The sequence below is a fragment of the Falco peregrinus genome, chromosome 10, assembly GCF_023634155.1.
Source record: "Falco peregrinus isolate bFalPer1 chromosome 10, bFalPer1.pri, whole genome shotgun sequence".
NCBI lineage: Eukaryota > Metazoa > Chordata > Aves > Falconiformes > Falconidae > Falco > Falco peregrinus.
In genome coordinates this window covers 9,987,226-10,010,972 of record NC_073730.1, presented here as the reverse complement: position 1 = coordinate 10,010,972, position 23,747 = coordinate 9,987,226, and the positions used below count along the sequence as shown (strand labels likewise).

Genomic DNA, 23,747 nt, shown 5'->3' with positions numbered 1-23,747 from the left:
ATGCGGATGCTGAGCCTCAGAGTGCCCTCCCTCCCTGTCACCCAAGGAGATGGACAACTGCTGTGGGTCAACCAGCAGGTCTCTTCAGCATCCTTCCTCCATCTCTTATGCTTACCCGTGTGTGCTCCCCCAAGCTCTCCCCACACAGCATCTCAGGGCACACAGTGCAGCCCCCAAGCACCCCAGCCGGTGGGTACTGGCCGGGCTCCCGGGGATGCCCACAGAGGAGGCGAGCTGCATTCTGAAGTGCCACAAGGAAACCATGCAAGCAGATTCACGTAGCAAGTGTCTCTTCAGCGGGTTTGCCCCTATATGTAGGTGCATCTACTGAATATATACATGCCTTAGCAATAGTATACTGGAAACTGTGCCACGCGTGACTTGATGGTGCTGAATTAATGCATACGAAAGTATGGAGGGGTCCGTGTACTCTCAAAGTACAAAGTTCCTCCTGTCCAGCAGCAGGAGGGTCCGATACGGGGGCATGATGGGTACCCTGCCAGGGCTCCTGGGGGACATGCGGCTTTGGCACCTGTCCAGTTTGCTCACGGAGCTGCCGGATCTGGAAGGACGGACTGGTGCCAGACTGCTGTGGGATGCTCAGGGCACCAGAGTCCAGGTGCTTTAGCCGAGCTGCGATCTCTGGGCCAAGAGCCAGGGAGAGCTGGGGTGCCTGCTGCTCCATGCCCATGGGCTGTTGCAGGCTTGGGCATTGGGCAGCAGCCGGTGAAAGCTCTGCTATGTGCAATCCCTCTCACGGCAGGTGGAGATGTGGATTTATCCTGGGAGAGGAGGACCTGAAGATTTCCCCTTGGAGGTGAAAGGTGCTAACATCCTGCTGCTGTGCAGCACCCGTGGGGCATCCAAAATGCATTTTGTGGGCAGTTGAGCAGCTCTAGAGTGGCTGTGGGTGGTGAGAGGAGGTCCCCTTGGCATGTTTCTCATCGGGGCTGGCATGCCCACTCCTCCCTGGCTGACAGGGAGGAGCTGCAGCTGAGCACGCTGCCCACCCCAGCAGCCAGGCAAGGAGCCGGCAGCACACCAGGCTTCTCCCTGTGCAACTGGGGTCTGGCCAGCAGGGACGGGGCTTCCTGCCCCTCCACACAGCATATCCAAAGTCCAAAATGTCTGGGGAGTTTTTGTTTTCTCCCTGTAATTGCACAGCCCGCTGTGAGCTAGCGGCAACTCCCAGCTCCTCCTTGAGCAGGTTGTGGCTGCTGGACGGTCCCTGCTCCAGCGGGCACGTACCCGCACGCATCCCTTCCCCAGGCACCTGCCCCATGTATGGGCCAGGAGATTCCTCATGGAGAAGGTCCAGCTGATGTTTCTCCCCTCCAACCAGGGGAGAGAAGCTGCTCTGTCCTGGTCATCATCACCAAGAACACACTGTGTCAATAAATAACCCTCATCTCAGCCCACGTCGCTCCTGGGCTCGGGTCAGCAAGCAAGCAGGAGGTCCGAATCGTCCCATGCCGTGGCTCTCCTTGCTGCCCTTGGGGTTTTCTTCTGAGGCTTCACTGTACAATGAGAACAAGACCAGCTGCCTGGGTTTTATTGCTAAGTCCGAGTGAAGTGGCTTCAGTTTGCGTATGGGGCTCCTCTGGGAATGGGAAGGGATGGGGACCAGGCTGCGGGGGAGCAAAAGGTCATTCTTCACTGGCTGACTCTTGGAGAAGGCAATGGATGTCCTGGAAGGATGGCCGATCTTTAGTGTCCCGTCTCCAGCAGCTGAGCATTAGCTTATAGACTGAGTCAGGGCAAAGTGCAGGCTGGGGAAGGTAGGTCTTCAAAACAAAAAGCAAAGATGACAAAGGGAGAGACTTACTGACACGGAAATAAAAAAGCAAACCGCTCCCTGCAGTGAGGCAAGGGGCTGTGCTGCTGTGTGTTGAGGGGCGAGGGGACATCCAGACAGCAAAGTGCAGGTCCTGGGAATGTTTCCCAGCCTGGCTAAACACCAGAGTGGGGTCAGCAGGCTGGCGGTGCCCAGGGCTGTGTAAAGTGCAGGATTTGCTGCGCCAGGCCCTTCACCAGGGCTCCTTCCCAGAGGAGCTCCTGTCCCATAACTCCCACATAGCCAGGCTCCCTATCTGGTCACCTTAAAGTCTTTCCCCAAGACCCTGGTGTCCCCAGCACACCACTGCCTGTCATGTCCCATCCTGTCCCATCCCCTCTCACCCAGCCCCATCCCATCCCATCCCGTCCCACCCTGTCTCATCCCATCCCATTCCATCCCGGCCCATCCTGTCCTGTCCCATCTCTACCTGCCGGCCCTGGTCCCGGAAGAACTCGCCGGTGTTTTCGATGACCTGCTCGTCGGAGAGCTGGGAGTAGGGCTGCTCCCGGCAGAGCGTGAAGGTCTCCCACAGCGTCACGCCGAATGCCCACACATCACTGGCTGTCGTGAACTTGCCCTGGCCAGAGGGAGCAGAGGAGGGTCAGGCACAGGCATTACCCCATCCTGCTCCATAAGCCCTACGTGCTCAGGATTCAATACATCTTTTGGGTTGCTTCAGCTTCCAGACCTGGGCCCAGAGCAGGGCTTGGTCCCATGGACCGGCTCTCTGCCTGGGGCCAGAGCCTGGTGAGCTCCAGGTCCAGCTTGCAGCAACTGCTCTAAGAGCTGGGGCTTGGTAAGGACTCAGCTCCTTGCAGAGATAATGTAACCCTCCTCCCTCTTCCATGTCTGATCATGGCCATGAGAAAATATCAAGCATTCCTCCCAAAGGTTGGACACCAAAGATCACCTTTGTAATCTTCTCCTGCCATGCCTTTCTGCATGCTTCACCCCAAAGCTAGGCTCCAGGAAGGAGAGAATTCCCCATCCCTTCTGCACCCCCCAGCCCAAGGAACCAAGACTGTGAGCAGCCCCAGGTCCACGTCGCATCCGTCAGAGGACCTCAGCCCCCACATACCAGCAGGATGCTCTCCCAAGACATCCAGCGGATGGGGAGCACCGCCCGCCCCTGGATGCGGTAGTAGTCCCCGCTGTAGAGATTCCTGCTCATGCCGAAGTCTGCAATCTTGATGGTGTACTGCTTCCCCACCAGGCAGTTGCGTGTGGCCAGGTCTCGGTGCACAAAGTTGAGGGAGGAGAGGTACTTCATGCCAGAGGCGATCTGGGTGGCCATGAAGTGCAGGTCACTGTAGCTGCCGGGGGGGGGACACAAAGTAGGACTGAGATGCCAGGAAGGACGGCAGCCATGGGGTCCATGGCCCCGAGCAGGTGCCCCATTGCCGGGCAGCGTGCCTAGAGCAGGCAGCGCTGCCTGCCCCTGCCTGTCCCGGGCAGTGCTACCTGACAGTGGGCGCATGGCCGGCGGGGGGGCTGCCTGCCTGCTGGCGGGACAGGAATTGATTGAGGTCTCCATTCTCCATGTACTCTGTAATCATGCACAGAGGGTCGTCCGCAATGCACACCGCCAGCAGCCGGATGATGTTGGGGTCCTTCAGCCGCGACATGATCTTGATTTCCTTCAGAAAATCATTCCTTTCCGGAACAGAAACCACACGGATCGGATAGACAGACCCCGAGGGGCACAGAGGTGCGCACGGACTGGCCAAACATGCCACCCGTGTGCCGTCCTCCCATCCAAGCCTCATGGGGGACCTGCGGGTCCCCCCTCCCCTGGGAATGGAGGCCACAAGGGGAAGCTCAGGGCTGATCCACACACGGCTTTGGGGTGACCTCAGTGGGTTGGTGGGGCACTGGGGAGCTGATTAGGACCAGCGAGGACCAAGAGTCCTGAATTGCAGCAGCCCAGCAGCCCCAGACAGCTCAGATGTGTGTTCCTCGCAGCTGCACCAAGCGCCTGGCTGCTGCAGGCGGGGGATGCTTTCCAAGCATCCCGGCTCTCCTGGGGGACCCTACATGGGGGGCAATGCCAGGGTGTGTGCACTCCCAGCCCCATACCTGGCGTTCTTGTTGGCATCCGCTCGCAGCATCTTCACAGCCACCAGCACGGGGCGGTTGGAGCTGGCGTCCAAGCCCTCCAGAAGAAAGTCCTTCACCTTGAACTTCTCCATCCCCTCCACTTCACAGAGGTGAACCTGGAGGGGTGCCCAGGGCAGCCATTACCTCTGTGGGCTGGCAGCCTCCCCCGGCCCCTGCAAACTGGGAAGAGCCTTGCCCGAGCCTGCCTCAGAGCAGGTCCAGCTGCCACTCACCTCCCCAAACTGGCCTTCCCCCAGCTTCTCCTTGAAGGTCAGCAGCTTCCTGGGGAACTCCTCGACGGCCACATCCTTGCCGGAGAGCAGGTCCATGGTGAGGGCCGGCACTGAGTAGGTGTTGCCGCCTGTCACACCCTGCAGGTTCACGATGTCTGCCTCGGCATAGTGGGGGACGCCCTCGGGGACACTGGCCTGGGATGGCTTCACGGGGCCGCTGCAGCCTGGGGAGGGACAGCAGGGCCAGCACCTCCGTGGGTGTCCTGCCCTGCACTCTCTGCTCCCTGGCACCCGCTCACACTCCAGCCACCGGCTTCTCCGTCCCCGTCCTCCCCAGAGCTGCCGTGCTGCCCCAGCATGGCTGGGCTCCTGCAGGCATCACAGGCTGCTCTGCCCCTTCCTCGCCACTGACAAATGCACCAGCCCAGCCCCAGGCACCAGACTTCACCAAGGAGGAGATGCCAGAGCATCCCAAGGATGCGCTGGGGACACAGCTTAGCCTGGCAATGGACACCGGCGATGGTTCCCGGCCGCAGGCTCTGCGTGACCTCCAAGCAGGATGCACAGGAGCATGGGTGACCTCCCCCCACCCCTCTGTGTTTAAATGTTTGGAGATTGGCCAGGAGCTGGGGCTGGGGAGAGGGGGCTTCAGCAGGGGGCTCGGGGCATGCAGGGTGTCCTGGCTCTCACCCGTGTCCTCCTCCCCTGGGGTGAACTCGGGCAGCTTGCGGATCAGGCGGGAGGGCTCCTGGTAGTCAGGTCCCAGGGGGAATATGCGGTCGTAGGTTGAGCTGAACTCCTGCTCGCTGGAGGAGGAGGAGCGGTTGTGGTTGAACATGCTAGATTCGCTGGGCAGGGAGAGGCTGACGGTCATTTCGTCATCCAGCATCCTCCGCGATGCCTGTGAGAGAGGCACAAGGGAGGAGACAGCTGGGCAGCGGGTCCCCATGGCACTGGCAGGACGGGGTGTCCTGTGCTCCATGGCACCAGGCCTGTGCTCAGACCCAAGCTCCCCTCTCTAGCTCCCTGTCCCAGGGCTGCAGCACCCATCTAGGGAAGATGCTGGTCCTCATGTCACCCCTTTCTATTGTCTGCCTCTGCGGAGAAGAGTTTCACTACACCACCTTTGTGACTGCCCTCGATTAGCCGGGGGCTGCAGTGAGACCCCCTCCTCAGGTTCCTCTTCCCTAGCCCAGCTTTAGGATAGAGGGGTGGGAGAGCAGGAAGATCCCAGCATCACCACCCTGCTCAGCTAAATCCCCTTGCTTGGGAGATGGGTGCAAATCACAACCTTCCCAAAGAGGGGAAGGGAACATCAGCCCCCATGTGGAGTCTGCTTTCCCCGTTCTGGGACAAGCCCACCACCCTGGAGCACCTCACAAGCTACCCCACGCTTGCCCACCTTCTCCAGCATCTTCTGCCAGAACTGCCGCCACAATATGATGACGATGATGGCCACCAGGATGAAGATGATTGCCACCAGGCACCCAATCAGGATGCGTGTGTTGCTGTCATCTACCTTGAGTGTGGGGTCTGGCAGGAGAAAGGGACAGCAAGAGCCTGTCATGCTGTGGTGTGTGGAGAGCCACTGCCCCTTTCCTCCATCGGACAGGGCAGACCCCCCTCAGAGCATCCCCCCACCCAGCTCAGGGTGACGTGCTTTTTGATGCCTTACCATAAGTGGTAGGGACCACAGGTGCCTCAGGGGGGGGCACCGAGTTGTTGTACATGGCTGCGTCTGGCAAGGGAGAAGAGGACAGCATCAGAGTGGGGGGCGTGGGTACCCCACAGCCCCACTGCCTCCTTGAAACAGCCCCCCAGGAGTGTCCGGTCCCGGTGGGACCGGTGGTAGCAGGTACCTGACTGGAAAGTGATCTCGCTGAACATCATCCAGGCGTCGGCGAAGTAGTACTGGCACTTGATGGCACTGGCCATGCGGTGGAGCAGGGGCACGGTGACGAAGCGGGCGCTGGGGTTCACGTCATCCAGCACCGGCACTGAGGAGACGGCACCAGGCTCCCACTCGCTAGCATCAGACCGAAAATAGCACTGCACCTCCTTGAAGATCTTCACCCCTTTGGCGAACATGTTGTTGCAGTGGACCTGTGGGGCAGCCTGTCAGCGCAGCCACAGTGGGGGACAGGGACAGGGAACAGGGCGGGGGGCGCACGGACCTTCATGGCAGTGAAGTTCCTGATGCGGTCGAACTCGAAGGTGATCTCCACGTAGCCACCAGCGGTGCTCTCATTGCGCCAGCCAACGTAGTCGTAGCCCGGCCAGACGTGGTACTCGTGGGTCTGCGTGAAGTCATCCAGCCCCGACACCCCGTCCGTCAGCTGGCCCAGGCCCTCTGTCATGCTGGTGTGTGTGAAGGGGAAAAGGAGCGTGACTCTTGCCAATCCTGCAAATCTGCCACCACCCAGCAACCCACCCACCCATCCCCCTCCAGCAGCTCCTCGCAGCCCCTGGAAAATTCAGGAGGGGTTTTTGTTCTTCTTATTGTTCTCTCTGGAAAAGGCTGTGGGGTGCTGCGCATGCAGTGCAGTCAGTGCAAATCTGAGCGGAGGTCTGGGGGTGCTTTCCCCACCATGATGTGCAGCCTCCCAGAGCTGGCCATGTCCCCCGCTTCAGGGACACCCCAAGTATTTTCTCTGCTGAGGATCAGCCCATCAGTCTGCAAATGCAGGGAAGAAACACCCCCATCCCCTCCTGCCCAGCACGGCACCCACAACATGCATGAGCCTGCCGGGTCCTCACCTGTACCCGAATGCCCCATCGTACACCGAGTCGTTCAGGTAGATGACGGTGCCGCCGGGAAGGATGAGCTGCTGCCCGGCTGGTGCGTTGTAGGATACCAGCCCATCTGTGGGGAGGAGAGGGTGAGCGGCAGCCCATGCTTGACACCCCACTCAGGGCTCTGCCAGCCCCCAGCGGGACAGGCATCCCCCTCACCGGGCTCCGGTGACACGGGCAAGGCACAGGGCTGCACCCACCCAGCCAGACGCAGCCGTACAGCTCCACGCGCAGGCAGACGTTCATGGAGTGGTCAGTGACAGGGATGAAGCGGACGAAGCGGGCGATGAGGGGTGGCTCCAGGTCCTTGAGGACAATGTCATAGGGGTTGGTGTTTCCATCCAGCACCTGAGGAGAGAGAAGCACCATGGGGATGGGCAGGTGCAGCCCCTTACCCAGTGCCCGGTGCAGCCCCTGCCCATCTCCTCACCTGCTTCCCGTGCCGGTTCCTCCAGGAGATCCAGCGGGTGCCGTCCCGGCTGTAGTTGATCTTATACATGGGTGCAAACTCATTGCCATGGCCACCAGCGTGGCGGCCCTGGGTGCCCACCAGTGTGATGAAGTGCAGGGCGCGCAGGTCGATCTGCAGGAATTCCTTCAGGTCATCAGGCTCCACTGGGATCTCAGGGCACCAGGCACCATCGCCATCCTCCGAGTCCAGCCTGCGAAGCCAGAGTGGAGGAACCATTCCAACAGCTGAAACCAGCCCCATGTCCACCTTTTGCCCCTCTGTGGCAGCCCAGACCCTGCCGTGGCTGTTGCAGGAAGGTCCCTGCACTCACCGTCCGTACTTGGCGGCTGTGGACTCTGACCACTGGCTGGAGGCTGAGATGTCCTCATCGGGGATGTGCCCGCCTGACATCCCCAAGGGGTACCGGCACACCGCTGCAACGAGACCAGCAGGGTGCTGAGCGGGCATGCCTCCTCGCCTCGCCAGCCAAGACACATGGCACTGCTGGGGCTGCAGCACATCCACAGCACCACGGGCAGCTCAGGTGCAGAGCTCTTCATCCCGCTGGCTTACAGAGAGGGGATGAAGGATGGCGGGATGGTTCTGCACAGGCACACACCTGCCCGAGCAAACGGAGCCACTGGCCAGAAGCAGATGCCAGCCCAGCTCGAAGCAAAGCTGGGAGCAAGGGAAGGCAGCGTTCCAAGGGCTGCTGGGCACACCTGGTCCCTGGAGATCCCTCCAGCCTTACTGGCAAGCATTTCAGCTGCGGGAAGGGAGAGCCCGTGGCTTGGCACTGCTGTCCCCACGCTCCTCTTTCTGGGGGCATCCAGAGGGCTCGCTCCAGAGGCTGCTTGCCCAAAAAACCCACCCGCAGCAACCTGTTCTCCGCTGCCCCGTTGCTCCCCCACCTGCCTGGGGTACCAGCGACAAAGGTAGGCGCTCGCTGTCCCCACTGTCCCCACAGCTCCCATCACCAGCCCTGCTCCTGCTCCAGCTGCCAGTGGAAAAGTACCCGGGGTGGCGGGCGGGCTGCATCCTTGAGCGGCAGCCGGCTCCCCCGGCACTGCATCCACACCACTTCCCAGGAGTTATTTTTTCACGCCTGGCTGCCAAGAGAGCTGCTGAAAGGCCAGCTTGTTTGGCCATGTTTACTGTCTGGCCGCCGGCTCCAGCCCACAGTGCTCCCTCCGCAAGCCACCCCGAGCAAACACCCGCACAGAGGTGGCAGGGCCCAGGCAAGGGTGCAGTGCCAGGGCCACCTCCTGCTTCCACCGCCTCCAGCTGGCCCCATGCTGCACCAGCAAGGAGCCTGCATCCCAGCATGTGGTGCCACCTGGCAGCCAGCTCCCATGCCCAGGTCCCCATGCCACAGAGACCATCCCCTGCATCCCACTGTGGGATGGGAACATCTTCGGCATGACCCTCAGCACAATGGGGAGCATCGCTTCTTGGCTCCATCTTTCACATTTGCAATGTTCTGCAGAGTGCAACTCCCGCTGAATTCCCATTTAATTCTTGCTGAACATGCCTAGCTCTTTTGCCCTAGGTAATAACCATCCTGGCCAGGCAAAGCCAGCACTGTCAGCCCTGGATGGCTGCAGAAGAAACAGAATTGCTTCCCTAAGCACCATGCAACCTTCAGGGAAGACCCAGCAGACTTCCGATGGATAGAAGAAGCCTTTGAAGGGACTTGTTACAGGGATGCCCTGGGGAAACCCTGACACACTGAGGAAGCCTGGGCTCTGCATCCATCCCTGCAGCACAGGAGGGGGCTGAGCCCTGCAGAAACCACCACTTAAATACACATCTCTCGCTGACATCTGGCGCAGTGTTGTGGTTTCTGAGCAGAAGCCAGGCACCTAGTCAAGCCGCTTTACAAAAGCCAACCTTGGCTTGCTGCGAAACCACCAAAGAAAGCATGTCCCAGCGGCAGCAAACAATACCCCGGTGCCTCACCTTCTGCACGCCACAGCCTCAAAACTGAGCAGGCTCAATGAGCCCCGATGAAGAAGGGCCCTGCTCAGCACCTGGGGCTCCAGCTGCAGCGCTTTGCCTGTGCCCCACCACCCCACCAGTGCCAGGATAGGCACCCACAGCACATGGAGGATGCTTACTGTGTCACCAGCTGTGGCCAAGCCACATGCAGGACAGCAGTGCCCAGGGCAGGTGTGGGCTTGGGGGGCCATCACACACTGCTCGCAGAGCTGGGAAAGTCTCGGCGATGGTGGATATGGCACAAGCCCAAGCCCAGATGCCCTGACAGGAGCACAGCCCTGGAAACACACCCCGTGGCTCCTGCAGCCACCCGGTCACCATCTCACTTACCTGGGTTGACCTGGGCTCTCACAGCCTGTGGGATGTGCAGCAGAAGCAGCAGCAGCAGCAGGGCTGGCCTGGGGGTGGTCAGCATGTCGGCAGTCCTGCAGAGACAGAGCCAGGACTTGTCAAGCTGAGCCATGGGGAAATGCCAGTCCTGCTTGGGATGGTCAGCCGAGGACAAGAGGGCTTCCCCGGCACGAGACCCTGCGTCCCCACCTCAGCCCCAGAGCAGAGCCCCAAGCCTCACATCTGCGATGGTGGTCAAAGGGGTCCCCGTGTCCCATCCCCTCCACCACCACCCTGGCAGCCACGGCATGCCACGTCCTGGAGCCGGCCACATGAAAGGGCCACAGGGAGCTACACAAACCTCCCGGGACTCTGCTTAGGGCCGGCGCCGTCCGGCTCCACCGATGGGCAGAAAGGCTGGGCCGGCCGCCCTTGGATGGCTTTGAAAGCAAGACGTTGCACAACCCCATCGTATAACTAAATAATAGCGTGTTGCAACCAGCGGTTTCTCTGCCTGCTGGCTCGGGAGAGATAATAGCAGATAATGGCCTGAGATTTACAGTGTATTTATTGTGACAGTTCTCTCCGGCGGAGCGGATCTCGGGGACATGGGTGACACAGAAAGGTGTGACAGAGGGAGCGGGAACCAGCTTGTACCCGCTGCCTCTAGAGGAGTGTGGGGCTGGAGGGGACCGAGGGTCCTGGCAGCAGGGCTCAGGCTGCAACAAGGGGAGAAAGGACCAGTGCTAGTGGGGCTCCTCAGGGCAGCGTGCAGCCCATGGCATGAGGGGATTCCCCCTGGCCCCAGCTCTGGGATGTCCCTGCCTCTGAGTCAGCCCTGCCACCACCACCACTTTGCAGGGCAGCGGCCATGGCCCTGGCTCACCCTTGGCTGCCAGGATGCCCCAGACCCCCAGTAGCTCCTGCTGCACACACACACCTCTGGAGGCCCCCCACGGGACATGGCACCATGGAGGACACACCAGGGACACCCTGAAACCAACCCTGCCCCCAGCACCCCCTTCCCTTATTTGCCAAGAGGATATCTGTCCTCCTGGGACAGCCCTTCACACAAGCATTGGATGCAGATTAGTCCTCCTTTTATTTAAAAAAAAAAAATAAAATGTTATTTTAATCTAATTTACATGCACATTAACTTTTGCAGGAACAACTTATTAACTTGGGGGTTAAGGGGACCATAGCTCCTGGCCATACAGGTCCTGGCTGCACTCAAGTGCTGGGGTAAATCCCAGCCAAGTCCTGCCATACAGGGATGTCTGGGCTGGGTTGACAGGTCCCCAAGCTGGCTAAGCATCGGTGACACCACAGGTGGGTGCTTGGCTGTGTCTGCCTGTGCCCACCCCACCGCCAAGAGCGAGCCCGAGCCCACGCTGAAGCAGCTGCCATAGGGTGGGATGCCTCCATCCTGCAGAGCCCAGCTGGGAGGTGCTGGACACAGCCCCGCTGGCTAGCAGAACCGGGGGGCTTGGCCCGGCAGGAGCGAGGCAGGCTTGCTGGGACCGTGCCAGCATCCAAGGGGAGTGCAAAGCCCCGGGGGATGCCACCCACACCCTGCCAGAGGCTCTCCGCACCCAGCAGCGCATGGCTGCATTCGCAGGGGATCTCTGCTAAACGCCATGAGCTCTGCAGGAGGTAAAAATAAACACCTCGACTTAGGGTGACTTTTTCCCCTTTGTTTTTGAAAAAAAACCTATGCGGTTCCTCTTTTTTAAAATACATTCCCAGCTGGGAAAGTTTAGTTAGTTGCAACTCACTCAGCTGCAACTGGGAATTTCAGCTGCATCGCTGAGAGGTGCACACAAGGCTCCTGTGTTTGATGATGGCCAGTTCCCCCAACATTAAAAATCTTAATTTCCTTCTACATTCCAAAAAAACATCTAGGGATATTTTTTTCCCCACTATTCTTTCAGGCTGAGTAAACCCTTTAAGCATCAGGATACCAGATGCTGTAATCTCCCGCAGGGAATGTGCTTACATTTAGTCTAATATAGGGAAATTATCCCAGCGTGGCCATCGGGAAGCACTTGTCGCTCCTCAGGGGAGTGGGACTGGGGGACAACAGGGAGACAGTGACTCAGGCATCAAGGCTGGGGGCTAAGGGACACGCGGTCAAACTGGCCAAGCAGTACTGGCAACCCAGCTGGAAATAATTTTTGTTCCAACAGCCCTGCAAAAGGGATGGCTTTGCAACGTTTTGCCTGAAAATGTTTACCGAAAATTTTCGATCACTGGAAATATTTAGTGCAGAGAGTTTTTGGAGCTCCTCCCTAGCGTCGCCTGGACTCAGGACCTTCCCTCAGCTGCTGTATTTTTGTTTTCCCTTTTTATTTCCTGCCCTTCTTATTCTACTGAAATCACCAGGGGGGGAAATCAAATCCGTATTTGTTTAGAAACAAACACCACGCGAGCCGTGGTCCCTCTCGCTCCCAGCCCACGCTGGCTGTAGAAGTCCCCAGCTCGCTCCCCAGGTGGGCACCACTGTCCTTGCTGGCACCAGAGGAGCACTGTCGGTGGGGAAGGGGCTGCACAGCAGCAGCCCACACCCCCTGTGCACCCCAGCTCCCGGACACAGGGTCTCCCAGGGCTCCCACTGCAGAGTCCCTGCCCTCACGCGGGGCCAGGGACTCCCCACCTGCTGGCATGGCAGGCGGGTGGGAAGCACCAAGGCCACGCTGGAGGGAATGTCCCCAAGTGGCACGAGGCTCCCTGCAACCCTGGGCCATGACCCAAGGCACGCAGTGTTTCAGTAAGAGGGTTCAGGACCCCCACCCCAGCGGGCACTACAGCCCCCAGCATGCTGTGCCGCCGGCGCAGCCTCGGCGGGAGGGTAGTGCAGCATGCCGGGACCCGTAGTTCTCCTTCCTTCCAAAAAATGCCATTTTAGACCTTCTCTGGGCTGGATGCAGCCCCATTTTCTCCATAGGCAAGCGCCTCCCCAGCCACAGGTTGGCCGGCTCAGCTGGGGGCATTGCAGTCGTACAGGGTGCAAGGGGAGTCCAATGCGTCCCCGCTGGTGCCAGCTGCCCTGGGGAGACCTGCCAGCGGCACAGCCGGTGGCCAAGGGGCCCGGGGATGTGGACCTGTGGGTGCTGCACCCTGCAAGCCTTCCCTGCCAGCTGGGAGCTTGCAGCCCTCCTCCTTGCCCCGTGCCCCGGCGCACAGAGGGGCTCTGCCACAGTGCAGGGCTGGGGTGCCACAAGCAGGTCCCCAGCACCAGGACAGGGGGCAGGATGCTCAGGACGACCAGCCCGGTGGCCCTGTGTCCCCTTGCCAGTGTGACCTGGTGCCTGGCGAGGGGGTCCCTGGGGACAGTGGGGCCTCTCTGGCTAGCCCAGCACCGCCGCTGGCTCTGCCAACAGACACACAGGTCTGTTAGAGGGACACCACGCAACACTGGCCTGGCACGAGGCACAGGGGGGACAATGCTGGCAGTGGGGACAAAACTGGAGGGAAGGGGCCAAATGTCACCTCCCCGGGAGGGGACACTGCCCTGCTGTGCCCCAGCCCCTTCCCAGCCAACCCCATGCTCTGGCCCCTCTACGGAGCACGGCTGACCCCACATCCCCCCCAGACCCCAACCCGGGGACAAACATCTCCCCACGCACCCGAGAGCTACTCACCGGAGCGGGGCAGCAGTGGCGGCCGGGCGGGCTCCTCGCCCCTCGCCCGGGCCAGGGGAGCCAGGCGAGGAGCAAACTTCCCCGGGCTGATGCAAGATGCCTCTGGGAGCGCGTTTGCATTCTGCGGATTCCTGGGAGCCGGCCAGAAATCCCACAATCCTACATCTTGCACATTTGGTTTCAATTAGGGAGCGGAGAGGGGGAGCCAGTCACCAATCCAGGCTGCCTTTTCGACGGAGGTTATTTTCCTCGGCCCAAGGGAATGTGTGCAAAGCTATAATTTACAGCAAAACCCATTCATAGCGCAAGAGAAAAAATGAAAAAAAAAAAAAATCCCCATGGCCAGTGAGGGAACTTAAAGCAATAGGCAGGGTTTTGCTTTCCAGCGCTCGCTCCCGTGGTTGCAGGATGGCACAGTGTTCAGGACCCTCCTCCTGCACCGTGGGGTATCAGGGTCAGGTGGGACACCCCCAGAATGCAGGTGATGGGGGGTCTCCACAAGGCCCCATCGCTGGCCTGGAGGGTCCCGCAGGGGCAGGGGCTGCCCCACTCCCAGCCCCTGGTGGGAAGGGTGCCCGTGCCCTGCGTGGGTACACACGGCACGGACACCGGCCGGGGGCTGCCTGGCCCTGGCACACGGTGTGGAAGCAGCGCTGGGGCTCCCCAGGCTGCATGCTGAAGTCGTGGTTTTGCATCATTTCCAGGCACTAGCTTGGCACCGTGGCCGCTGACTACACAACAGGGCAGGGAGAAAATAATAATCGTCAGATCACGTTCATTTTTGTGCAATAGGTAAAAACGTAATTAAAATCTTTTTTTTAAAAAAAAAGCATTTTTTTTTTTTAAGACTAGTGTTTTGGCTGTATTTTATGCCAGCACCCACACCGCTGTGGGAGGAAAGCAGCACCTCTAGCAGCAAGTCGGTGCTCCCAAAAAGTGCTCCCATCCCACCCGGCACCTCGCAGCCCGGCTACAGCCTTGCTCCTAAACCAGCCACCTCCTGGGGCTCCCAACCTGCTTGCTCTCCAGCCGAGCAAACCGAGTCACAAGCAGGGAGAGCCATCCCCTGCCCGTGGCAGGATGCTGGTGACCCTCACTGCTGCCACCAGAGAGGGGCTGCGGTGCCAGCCCAGCCCAACCCAGCCATGGATGCGGCGGGTGCAGTGGTTGCAGCAGCACAGCTATGGGAGGGCTGGCAAGGAGCAGGCTCACGCGGTGCCCACTGCAGGGCTCTGTGCCATGCCCCACGTGCCACCTTGGATCAGCTGGCAGAATGAAGCCCTTGCCGGCACACAGGCTGCCCTACGTGCATGCTGGCACAAACACAAGCCAGCTCCGCTCTGCTCACCTCCTGCTACCCAGGACTGGCGCTCAGATGACTTGGCAGCAGCCAGCACCACATCGCTCCATCCCAGGACCCAACGCAAAGGTGTCGATGTGCAGAGCCAAAAAATGCAAAGTGAACAACACCTCCTGCTCCCCTCCTCCCAGCAGCTGTGAAGGGGGTCAGAGCAGTGATCCCCTCGGGCCCACTGTGCAGACCCTCGCTCCTGCTCATTACTGCTCCTAGGACCACGTGCATTCCCCCAAGGTGGGCCACACCATCCTCCAGCTGCTGCCTGCCCCATGCCAAGGAAGAGCAGCTTCGGGGGCGTCCACCTGCTCCCTGGAGAGCAGATATCCCTTCCTCGCAGTGCCTGCTCCCAGGGCCCAGCAGATGGGGGGCTGTGCAGACCACCCACAGCACTCCGCACCAGCTCCTTGCATCTACTCTGGCCCCCATCCCAGGCCATCCCCCCCAAGGACCCGCAGCTGCCAGCCTGCCTTGGCCACACACAGCCCAGCTGGCCCATGGCGAGCCACCAGCAGCCACAGCACCGGCCAGGACCCCCCACATGGCCCCAGCTTCCCAGGCATGCTGCCTGGGGGGGCCAAGTGCTCAGTTGAGCCCGGGGTGCCCGACAGCCACCTTGGCACTTGGGGGACGGGTGACTTTCCCCAGGGGAGCAGTTTGGGCCCCAGTCCCAGCCCTGCAAGGGAAAATCCCCCCCAGGCAGCTGCAGTACAGTGGGTGGCTGTGCCCCCACCCCCCCAGTAGAGGCTGTGGTGGGGCTTGGGAGGAGGAGAGGAGCTGGCTGAGCACCATCTCCCCTGGCAAGCTGAAGGGGAGGCAGCGGAGCTGCTCTGCCCAAGGGCATAGGACACCCCACTGTGGGGATCTGGGCTCCAGCAGGAGCCCTCCTTGGAAAAGCAGTGGGCACGCAGCACAGCCGGAGGGCACCGTGCCAGGCTGGGTTCATCCCAAGCACTGTGGCAGCGCAGCACAGCACACCTGCCTGTTCCTACCTGCTCAGGGCTCGCCACCATTTGCTGAAACTCAAGAGGGAAATGCAGCCTTCCGCTTCCTGCGGCAATGCCCCAAATGAGTGTCACAGGCCAGAGGAGCTGCCTGCAGCCCCCCCGCAGCAAACCCTGCTATGCTGGGCAGAGTGGGGCACTTGGTGTGACACAGCCAGCCCTCTGTTCTAGCAGCAGAGCCTCTGCAGAAAGCCACCATCACTAAAACGCCACCAGATGACAGACAGGAGGGACTCACGAGTTTAATCGGGTGCTTCCAGTTGTGCAACATAAAAAGGATGACCAAAAGGGAGGACATGGGCAATGACAAGGACCCTAATAAAAAAAATAGTCATGTAGATTTGAGAAAAATAAAAATTCAAGATTAACCCCAGCCCCGTACCATAAAAATCCTCTGCATGTACAATGACTATTACTATATACATGTTTAAAAACAAATGCCCACAGCCTAGAGCACAAAAAGCAGCACCATAGCTGTGCTTTGTGGCAGGAGAATCCATAAAGTGTTTGGGTTTTAAATTAACATATAAATAGAAGCGTACAACATGGCAAGAACCAAGTGGGTTACATCCTCCTCTGCACAGGGCCAGAGCAAGCAGGACCAGCCCCTATCAGTAACAGCCAAAAACCTTCATGTGTCTGAACTCGCAGCCCAGCAGTGGGACGGGCAGCCTGGCTTGGGCACCATGCTGCCACTACATCCCATTCTTCACCAGCTCGTGGATCCCATCCTCATCGATAATCAAAGGTGCACGAAACTCTCGGTCCTTCACGTATTTTTCCAGACCCTAAGGGAGGACAAGGCAGCTCATGAGGAACACACCACATGTCATCTGCTCTGCTGACCTCCTCACAGGTGGCTCTGGTCCCCTCCTGTGCCAGCAGCTTAGGGGACACTGCCTCAAAAAGCTCCACAGTGAATTCATGTCATGCTTTTGTGGCTTACACCCCCTCCCCGGCCAGGGCTCATGTGTGTGCCCTGCCAGCCCCCCACCCCGCTGGTTAATCTGCAAGGGCACCCGAGCTCTGGAGAGCCAGTACTCACTTCTCCTCCATAGGAGACAAGGGGAGAAATTTCACACTGGATTGGCAGGTCATTTGCATCCTTCAAGCTGCAGAGAATGATAAAAAAAGGGCAGGAGGGTTAGCTACATCCCACCAAGGACACGGGTGGTGCCCAGAGGTCTCACAGATGCCAGTGCGGGGGTCAGCGGCTGTCTGGGGCACCGGTGGCTGCCGGCCCACAAAGACCCCGCCAGTGCAGAGCTGCCCTGAGTTAGTCAAGCCTTGCGTGGCTTCCACAGAGGCGCAAGCTAAAGTTTAGGTACCAGCAGCGACTGAAAGAGAAGAGTTTTAGATGCGGCTTTAATGAGGATCTACATGCCTTACCGTGTAGGCAACTACAGCAGCACCTATGCCCCTGGCCTGGACCACCGCCCTGCTGTACTTGATGCTGCATGCAAGCCAGTCACCCCTTCCTCCTCCTCCTCTTGCACCCTTGGCGTGATGAAAGATGCACTCACAGCACCTTCCCGTTCAGCTTGTCACAACAGGTCTTTTTTTTAAATACACTCTTTGTTTAAAGCACAGCCTGAGGACACAGGGTAAGCCTGTCTGCTTGCTCAGGAATACTCCCTGCGGCACTGCCTGCTCCTCCTGCCTTTGCCTTTCAGATCAATTGTCTCAGCTCCTCCTTTCTGCACGCAAGCCAGAGCTGGCGAGGACAACAGCAGACCCACACCAGCTCTGCCTGCCCCCGAGAACAGCCGCAGCAGCACTGCTGGGCAGGGTCTGCGGGGGTCCCTAACCGCACTCCTGCTGCCACCAGCCTTTGTAGGACCCTGAGGATGCTCCCTGGATCCAGCCGGCACATAAGCCTGGCCCCAGGGAGTGCAGCCATGCAGAGCCGAAGGAACCACAGCAGCACCCCAGGGTATCCCTTCACACCCGCTCGCCACTGCAGCATGTCACCTGTGACAACGTGATTGCCGCCACGCACTCACTCAGCCCCCTCCTGTTCCACCTGCGAGTAAATATAACTCACCCATCCTAACCCAGCCCTTGCACTTGTGTTTGCCTTAGAGCTGGATTAATTTCCAGATATTTTTTTGAAAAAAAAAAAAAAAAAAGAATTGCCGTTAACTGGCATTGACAGATGTGTAGGATAAAGTGCCTCCTTTATCCTACACTGTAACTAGTGTGATGGCCTAGTAATAAGCCTTAAATCATTTGGAGCCTTGAACTAAAAACAAAGACCCCAGGTGTATCCCACCAGAAAGTACAACTTCTCCTGAAAAAAGGGAAGGCAACAGGCTAGCTTGCTCTGCAAGTCATTTTACACTCACCAGCTCTATGTGCCCTGCACCTGCAGAAGAACACGCTGCTATTACAGAAGTTGCTTTAACGTTTCTGTCAACTTTCCCATTTACTTCTGTAAACTTTTGAGTGCTGAGCCAGGGGCTTTCCCTGGTGTCACAGTCTGGATCTTCAAAACTCAAGAGCTGAAGTCACACAAAGCACAGCTGGCCGCCCACACTGAGATTTGCACATGCTACATCAAAGCCCACTTGCTGTTTACTTTGTGTTTTTAATCCCGTTTCCATCTGCCCGGATGCCTGGCGGACACCGGGAGATGGCAGCCACCTCCAGCTAGGGACCGGCTGGGATCAGCCCGGGCTGTGCTACGCCACGGTGTGACGCACAGCGGAGCGTAACTGAAGGGACACGCCAGCGTGTTTCCCAACAGCATCCTGCCTTCAGGGCTGCGCGCAGACAGCCCACTGCCCTGCATTTGTACCAGCAGCACAAGCCCCTTCCAGTTATCCCCACTTCTGCGGAAAGGAGCCAAGGAGGGAGCAGACGCTGCCTACCGCCCGCCACCGTGAGAAGCGGCAGCCGCAGGGTCCTGTAGTGAGACATGCCCCACCCCCAGCATGCAGCCCCCAGCCCCGTTAGTCACTACGGGCACCTGCTCACCAGCACGCACCCATCGCGGCAACTGCAGCCTGGCACGCTGCTTCACCTACAGCCCGTTAGTGCCTAAGCACAGCCCCGCCACCATACACGCTGCACGGTATAGTTACTTGTCATTGACATCTGCTGGGGTGGCATCTGACCTTCCGTTTGTGACGCTACATGGGAATAAACAAGGGTTAGCAAGGGTGGGGAAAAAACAAAGTCTGGGGTTTGCTGTTCTCCAAACAGGGGTGGTGGGAGGTCTCTGGGTTGAGTGATGCTGCAACCCCAGCCTGGCTGCTGCAGGGGTCTGCTGGCACACTTGGGCTTTAGAAAGCCACCTCATTCTTGCACAAGCGACCTTGGCTATGCAGTAGAGATCGGCATGATTTGGTTCAAAGGCATTCAATCAAGAAGGAAAGCTCCTGCTGACTGAGCCAGCATCCCTCCAGCAGCCACCACCCGGCCCGCACCCAGCTCTACCCCACAGACCACCTGGGAGAAGGGACCTAGAGCTGGTCACTCCAGCAACGCTGGTTTCAGGAGCACTGGTTTCAGGGGACTGCCCGGTGCTTTATATCCAGCCCAGAAAGGATGCAGGAGTACTGGGAGCAGCAACTCACCGAGGAATGGCAGGGATGCGCGTGCCATTTTCATCCACAAAGTGCCCCCCTGCATTGAGAACCCAGCAGTGGTGCAGGGACATCAAGGCGTGTCGGGCTGTGGTGGGGTTGTCCTTGCCGTTCTGGCTGTCTGCATTCTTCAGAGGAGAAAACTCATCCTCACGCAGCACCTCGTACACCACAAACTTCCTGGTGGGGGAGGGGAAACAGGGCACAGGAGGTTCAGGTTTGGGAAACACGGCTGCTCCCTGTCACTTTGGCTTCTCCCAAGGTCAGGAAGCACCTGTCCCTCCTGCTGTTCACGTCCCTGCTCATCTCAGAGCACAATCATCCACTGCTGTCAAACAGCACGGGAGCTGGGATCCTGTCCCATTGCCTGAGCACAACCCCGGCACCCCCCCAGAGGGTCTCCAAGCTGCCCGAGGAAGAGCCAGCAGCCTGCTCCCCACAGAGAGAAAAGAACATACTTGGAAAACTGGAAGATGTCAAAGACAAACTTTTCCATCTTGATCCCATTGGGCTTCTCCGGTTGGATCAGCTGCCCTGTAGCGATGTCCACATGTGGGATCTTCTTCTCTGCTACATGGTGCTGCAGCTGCGGTTCGTAAGTGCTGCAATGGGCCAAGGAAGAGGTGTCGGTCACCCAAGCAAGGCACATTTCCAGCCTCCCCGGCTCAGACACTGCTGCAGCAGGATGGCTGCTCTGCCCTGGCCCCCAACCCCCCCCCGCCCCGAGGCAGGGGCTGTTCATCCCCATGGCAGCCAGGAGAGGACAGCCCCACGGGCCTGCACTCTGGCACCAGCGGAATGACCAAGGGGAACTTTAGCTGAAGGAAGGGACCACGTGAAGTTGGGGGTCAGGCCGTGCATGCTGGGGCCAGGGACCAGAGCCCCACAGGCCTCACCCCAGCACAGCTGCAAACAGCTGGAGCTCAACCAGCAGAAAGCAAGGCACAGGTGGCTGGGGCAGCCAGCTCGGCTCAGCACCAGCGCTCCTCCTCCAGCACCCCAGCAGGCCCTTACTTGACTATATCTTTCAGGAAGGCAGTGGTGAAGTAGTGATTGGCGATGTTGCCTGCATTGAAGAGCAGCCGTCCGTCTGGGCCCCGTTTCTGGGCAGTGACCAGGGAGATCTCACTGTACTCCACCACCTGGTAGACACCATCCACTCGGCACACCACGCCAACCGGCTCTGTGGGGTTGGTCTTCTCCACCACCTGCCCAAGGGAAGCACTGTTGGGGAAAGATCTCCAAAGCCCTGCACTTCAAATGTATTCCTGTATCTAGCAGCCCCTGTAGAACGGTGTTTGCCTGCACAGGAAAGTGCAGGGATAGGGATGCTGGAGCCCTCCCCTCCCAGCTGCTTTTGGTGCTGGCGACCAGAACTGGGTGAGATGGCAGGGCTGGGTCACAGGGTGCCGGGTATACTCAAGAGCATGCGGGCAGGATCTGGCACCAAGCCCGCACATGGCTGGCAGAGGGCATGGATATTTTTAGCACCCAGCCCGCCTGCGAACAGCCAGCTTGCAGCGCACAGGCAGGAGGCTGCTGGTTCAGCAGTGCCATCACCCTACACCTGACCTCCCTCCTCTTCCTCGCATCCTACACACCTCCCTCTGGGCATGGGACCCCCTCAGCAAATCCCTACTCGTCACTGCCACCACAGCAGGGCCACAGGACTTTCTCCTTTCTGCCTGCTAAGGTTTATTTTCTCCTTCTCTCGCTCAGGCCAGGAGGAGGAACTGCTTTCCCTTTCCCAGCTCACTCAGAAACCTTCCAAGGCCAGCAAGCCTTCTCATTTGTTTGTCAGAGCCAAGCCCAACGCAAACACAATCACTCAGCCCCTTTGGCTGTTAATCCAGCCCTTAAATAAAGCTCTGGGTGTGTAACGTCCTACCCGGGAGACACGGGGCTGAGCTCAGCGTCAGCAGTCAGCTGCACCCACCCTGTCCTGGTGCAGTGCCCAGGACGTCATGGCTGGGGACAGCTGGCAGCTTGCACGGGCAGCCCGGATTCCTGCCGCTCCCCACAGCCACCCAGCATCCAGGGCTCCCTGGCAGCTCTTGGGCCCAGGGACTAGGGAACCTGTGAGCCCTAGGGTTGTCAGTGCCACGTTCCCATGGGAGGGAAGGGGCAGTGCCAGGCAGGGGTCAGTGATGACCTGCATCCCCTGGGATGCCAGACCTGAGGGGCAGGTGGGATTCTGGCAGCACATGCTAATCCACCAGCAAGCTTCTGGTGCTTAGCAATCTCTCCTGACTGCAGCAAGCTGGCAAAGAAAGGATGAGGAGTTAGGGAAGTGGTGCCTGCCTTCCCTGGAAACCATACCTTGGCCCCACAGTCTGCTCCCTTCTCCAAACAGAACCCGATGAACCTGGGGTCAGCCACCTTCACCAGGATGTTGTCCACGCAGTAGACGTGGACGCTCTGCACGCCCCTCCGCTCCATGTCATTCACGATGCCGTGTGCCCCCAGGGCACGATACAGGCCCCCGTTGCCATCTGTAAAGGGAACAAGACACTGGGGATGCAGCAGCAACACTCAGCTGTCCCGTCAACCACCCACACCCATCTTCCTTCCCCATGGAGCCAGGGTGGAGGGTCACCAGCCCAGCCATACCCCACCCTGGTCCTCCCCCCACCAAGATGGACACCTCCCAGCCTGTGTCACCCATGGGCCACATCACGCTGTAAGGCTGCCCTATGCAGGCTCCAAAAGCTTGTTCTCAACACTGTGTCTCACCCCATGCACCCCTCCCGCCAGCTCCTCCCGGCCACCAACCTGGTGCCATAGCAATCTTGCCCTTCTCCTCCAGCAGGATCTTCCCATCAAACCCCAGGGCAGGCAGCATGCCCTGCTGGAAGAAGATAATGTTTTCCTTCTTCAAGCCAAAATAGCGATGCTTCAGGAAGAACTCCTTGGTGGACTCCATAGTCCGGCCACTTGTCATGATGTACCTGTCACAGCGCAGGAGAGAGATGATGAGCAGTGAGGAGAGGCAGGGTCTCACACCCCTCAGCCCAAACATGGCAAACAGCCCCAGCCACAACACCCATGGCAGGCTTCTTCCCCCTTGCCCGAGCATTCAGAATGATCTGACCTGGTGCGGTCCCACCTCTTTGGCAAGTCAACGAGGGGTTTCACCCCTCCTTGAAACACTCACCTCCATAACCCTACTGCACCTCAGGACTTGAGCAGGCAAGAGGGTGTGCATCGACTTATGGGCCCTCAGGCTGCCAAGGAGGCTGGAAATGACCCACGGGCTACTAACACCAAGGGGGTCAGCACTGACCCACAGGCCCTCGGGCTGCCACCGACCCGTGGGCTACTGGCATCAGCAGAGCTAGCACCAGCCCATGGGCTACAAACACCACGGGGGTCAGCACTGAACCCCAGGCCTTCAGGCTGCCGAGCACTGACCCGTGGGCTACTGACACCCACTGGGCTGGCACCACGCCACGGGCTACGGACACCAACAGGGTCAGCACTGACCCACGGGCCCTCGGACTGCCAAAGGGGTTAGCACCGACCTGCGGGCTATGGACACCAACTGGGCTGCCACCAGCCTGTGGGCTGCTGACACCAAGGGGGCTAGCATCCCTGTGACCCACCAAGGCCACCCCACGAGGCTGGCCCCACCGAGGCCACCCGGGGGCGCAGGGCAGGGCGCTCACCAGGGGATGTGGCAGGGGGTGCCGTGCTGCTCCTCCGCCAGCTGCTGCAGCCGCCGCAGGCGCTGGGCCTGGAGATGGAAGAGGGTCTTGCGGGAGGGCAGCCCCACGTCGCACATGCCCTTGGGGTAGGGGACGCCGAGGCGGGTGCCCTGCCCGCCGGCCAGCAGCAGCGCGGCCACGCGACTCCCCGCGATCTCCGCCAGCCCTGCGCCCGGGAGAGCACACACGCGTGGGGCCCGCCGCGCCGGCACCGCGCCGCGCCGGGCCCCGCCGGCCCCCCGCACCTACCGCGGCTCTCCCAGCCCGGCACCAGCCCGCGGTCGCGGTAGGCGCTGCCCAGCACGTCCCGCGGCACCGGCTCCATCCGCGCGTCCAGCCCCGCCGCCGCCCCGCCGGTACCGCCGTTCCCGCGGGCGCGGCGGAAGAAGCGGTTGATCTCGACCACGTCCATGTCGCGCAGCTCCGCCGCCAGCGCCCGGCGGGCCGCGTCGCCCAGCTCGGGCCAGAAGCGCAGGACATGGTCCTGCCCGCCTGCCGCCAGCCGCTGCCGCAGCGCCTCGCCCGCGGGGTCCTCTACCGCCTCCATCCCGCCCGCCGCCACGGGGCCGCCGCGCCCCCCCCGCCGCCCTTTTATAGACCCCCGCCGCCGCGGGGCCGCCAATAGCAAGCGGCGGCGGTACGTCCCGCTCCCTCATTGGCTACGGGGTGCAATGTCACCGCGGCGGGTGCACCCCGCGCGACGCGTGCCCGCCGCTCA

At 60.0% G+C, this 23,747-nt stretch overlaps 2 protein-coding genes across 3 annotated transcripts; both read right to left on the bottom strand.

The window, feature by feature from the left end:
* Positions 1-273: 273 nt before the first annotated feature.
* DDR2 (discoidin domain receptor tyrosine kinase 2) lies at positions 274-13,652 on the bottom strand. The gene is made up of 17 exons (XM_005234053.4): positions 13,381-13,652; positions 9,740-9,834; positions 7,743-7,845; positions 7,391-7,622; positions 7,161-7,308; positions 6,925-7,030; positions 6,342-6,525; positions 6,027-6,270; positions 5,843-5,905; positions 5,570-5,700; positions 4,858-5,068; positions 4,168-4,391; positions 3,914-4,050; positions 3,299-3,490; positions 2,916-3,150; positions 2,265-2,414; positions 274-1,784 (listed from the first exon to the last, which is right to left on the bottom strand). The coding sequence occupies exons 2-17, from the start codon at positions 9,822-9,824 to the stop codon at positions 1,647-1,649; spliced, it is 2,583 nt and encodes an 860-aa protein (XP_005234110.1). The 5' UTR covers positions 9,825-9,834; positions 13,381-13,652; the 3' UTR covers positions 274-1,646.
* Positions 13,653-15,960: 2,308 nt separating this feature from the next.
* UAP1 (UDP-N-acetylglucosamine pyrophosphorylase 1) lies at positions 15,961-23,593 on the bottom strand. Of its 2 annotated transcripts, XM_055815649.1 has the most exons (10): positions 23,279-23,593; positions 22,991-23,195; positions 22,098-22,273; positions 21,645-21,817; positions 20,340-20,533; positions 19,784-19,927; positions 19,317-19,505; positions 18,822-18,869; positions 16,784-16,850; positions 15,961-16,526 (listed from the first exon to the last, which is right to left on the bottom strand). In XM_055815649.1, exons 1-10 carry the CDS (start codon positions 23,574-23,576, stop codon positions 16,434-16,436), a joined length of 1,587 nt encoding a protein of 528 aa, XP_055671624.1. In that variant the 5' UTR covers positions 23,577-23,593; the 3' UTR covers positions 15,961-16,433. The 2 variants fall into 2 exon arrangements, with proteins under 2 accessions (XP_055671624.1, XP_055671626.1); XM_055815651.1 differs by lacking the exon at positions 18,822-18,869.
* Between the last annotated feature and the right edge of the window lie 154 nt (positions 23,594-23,747).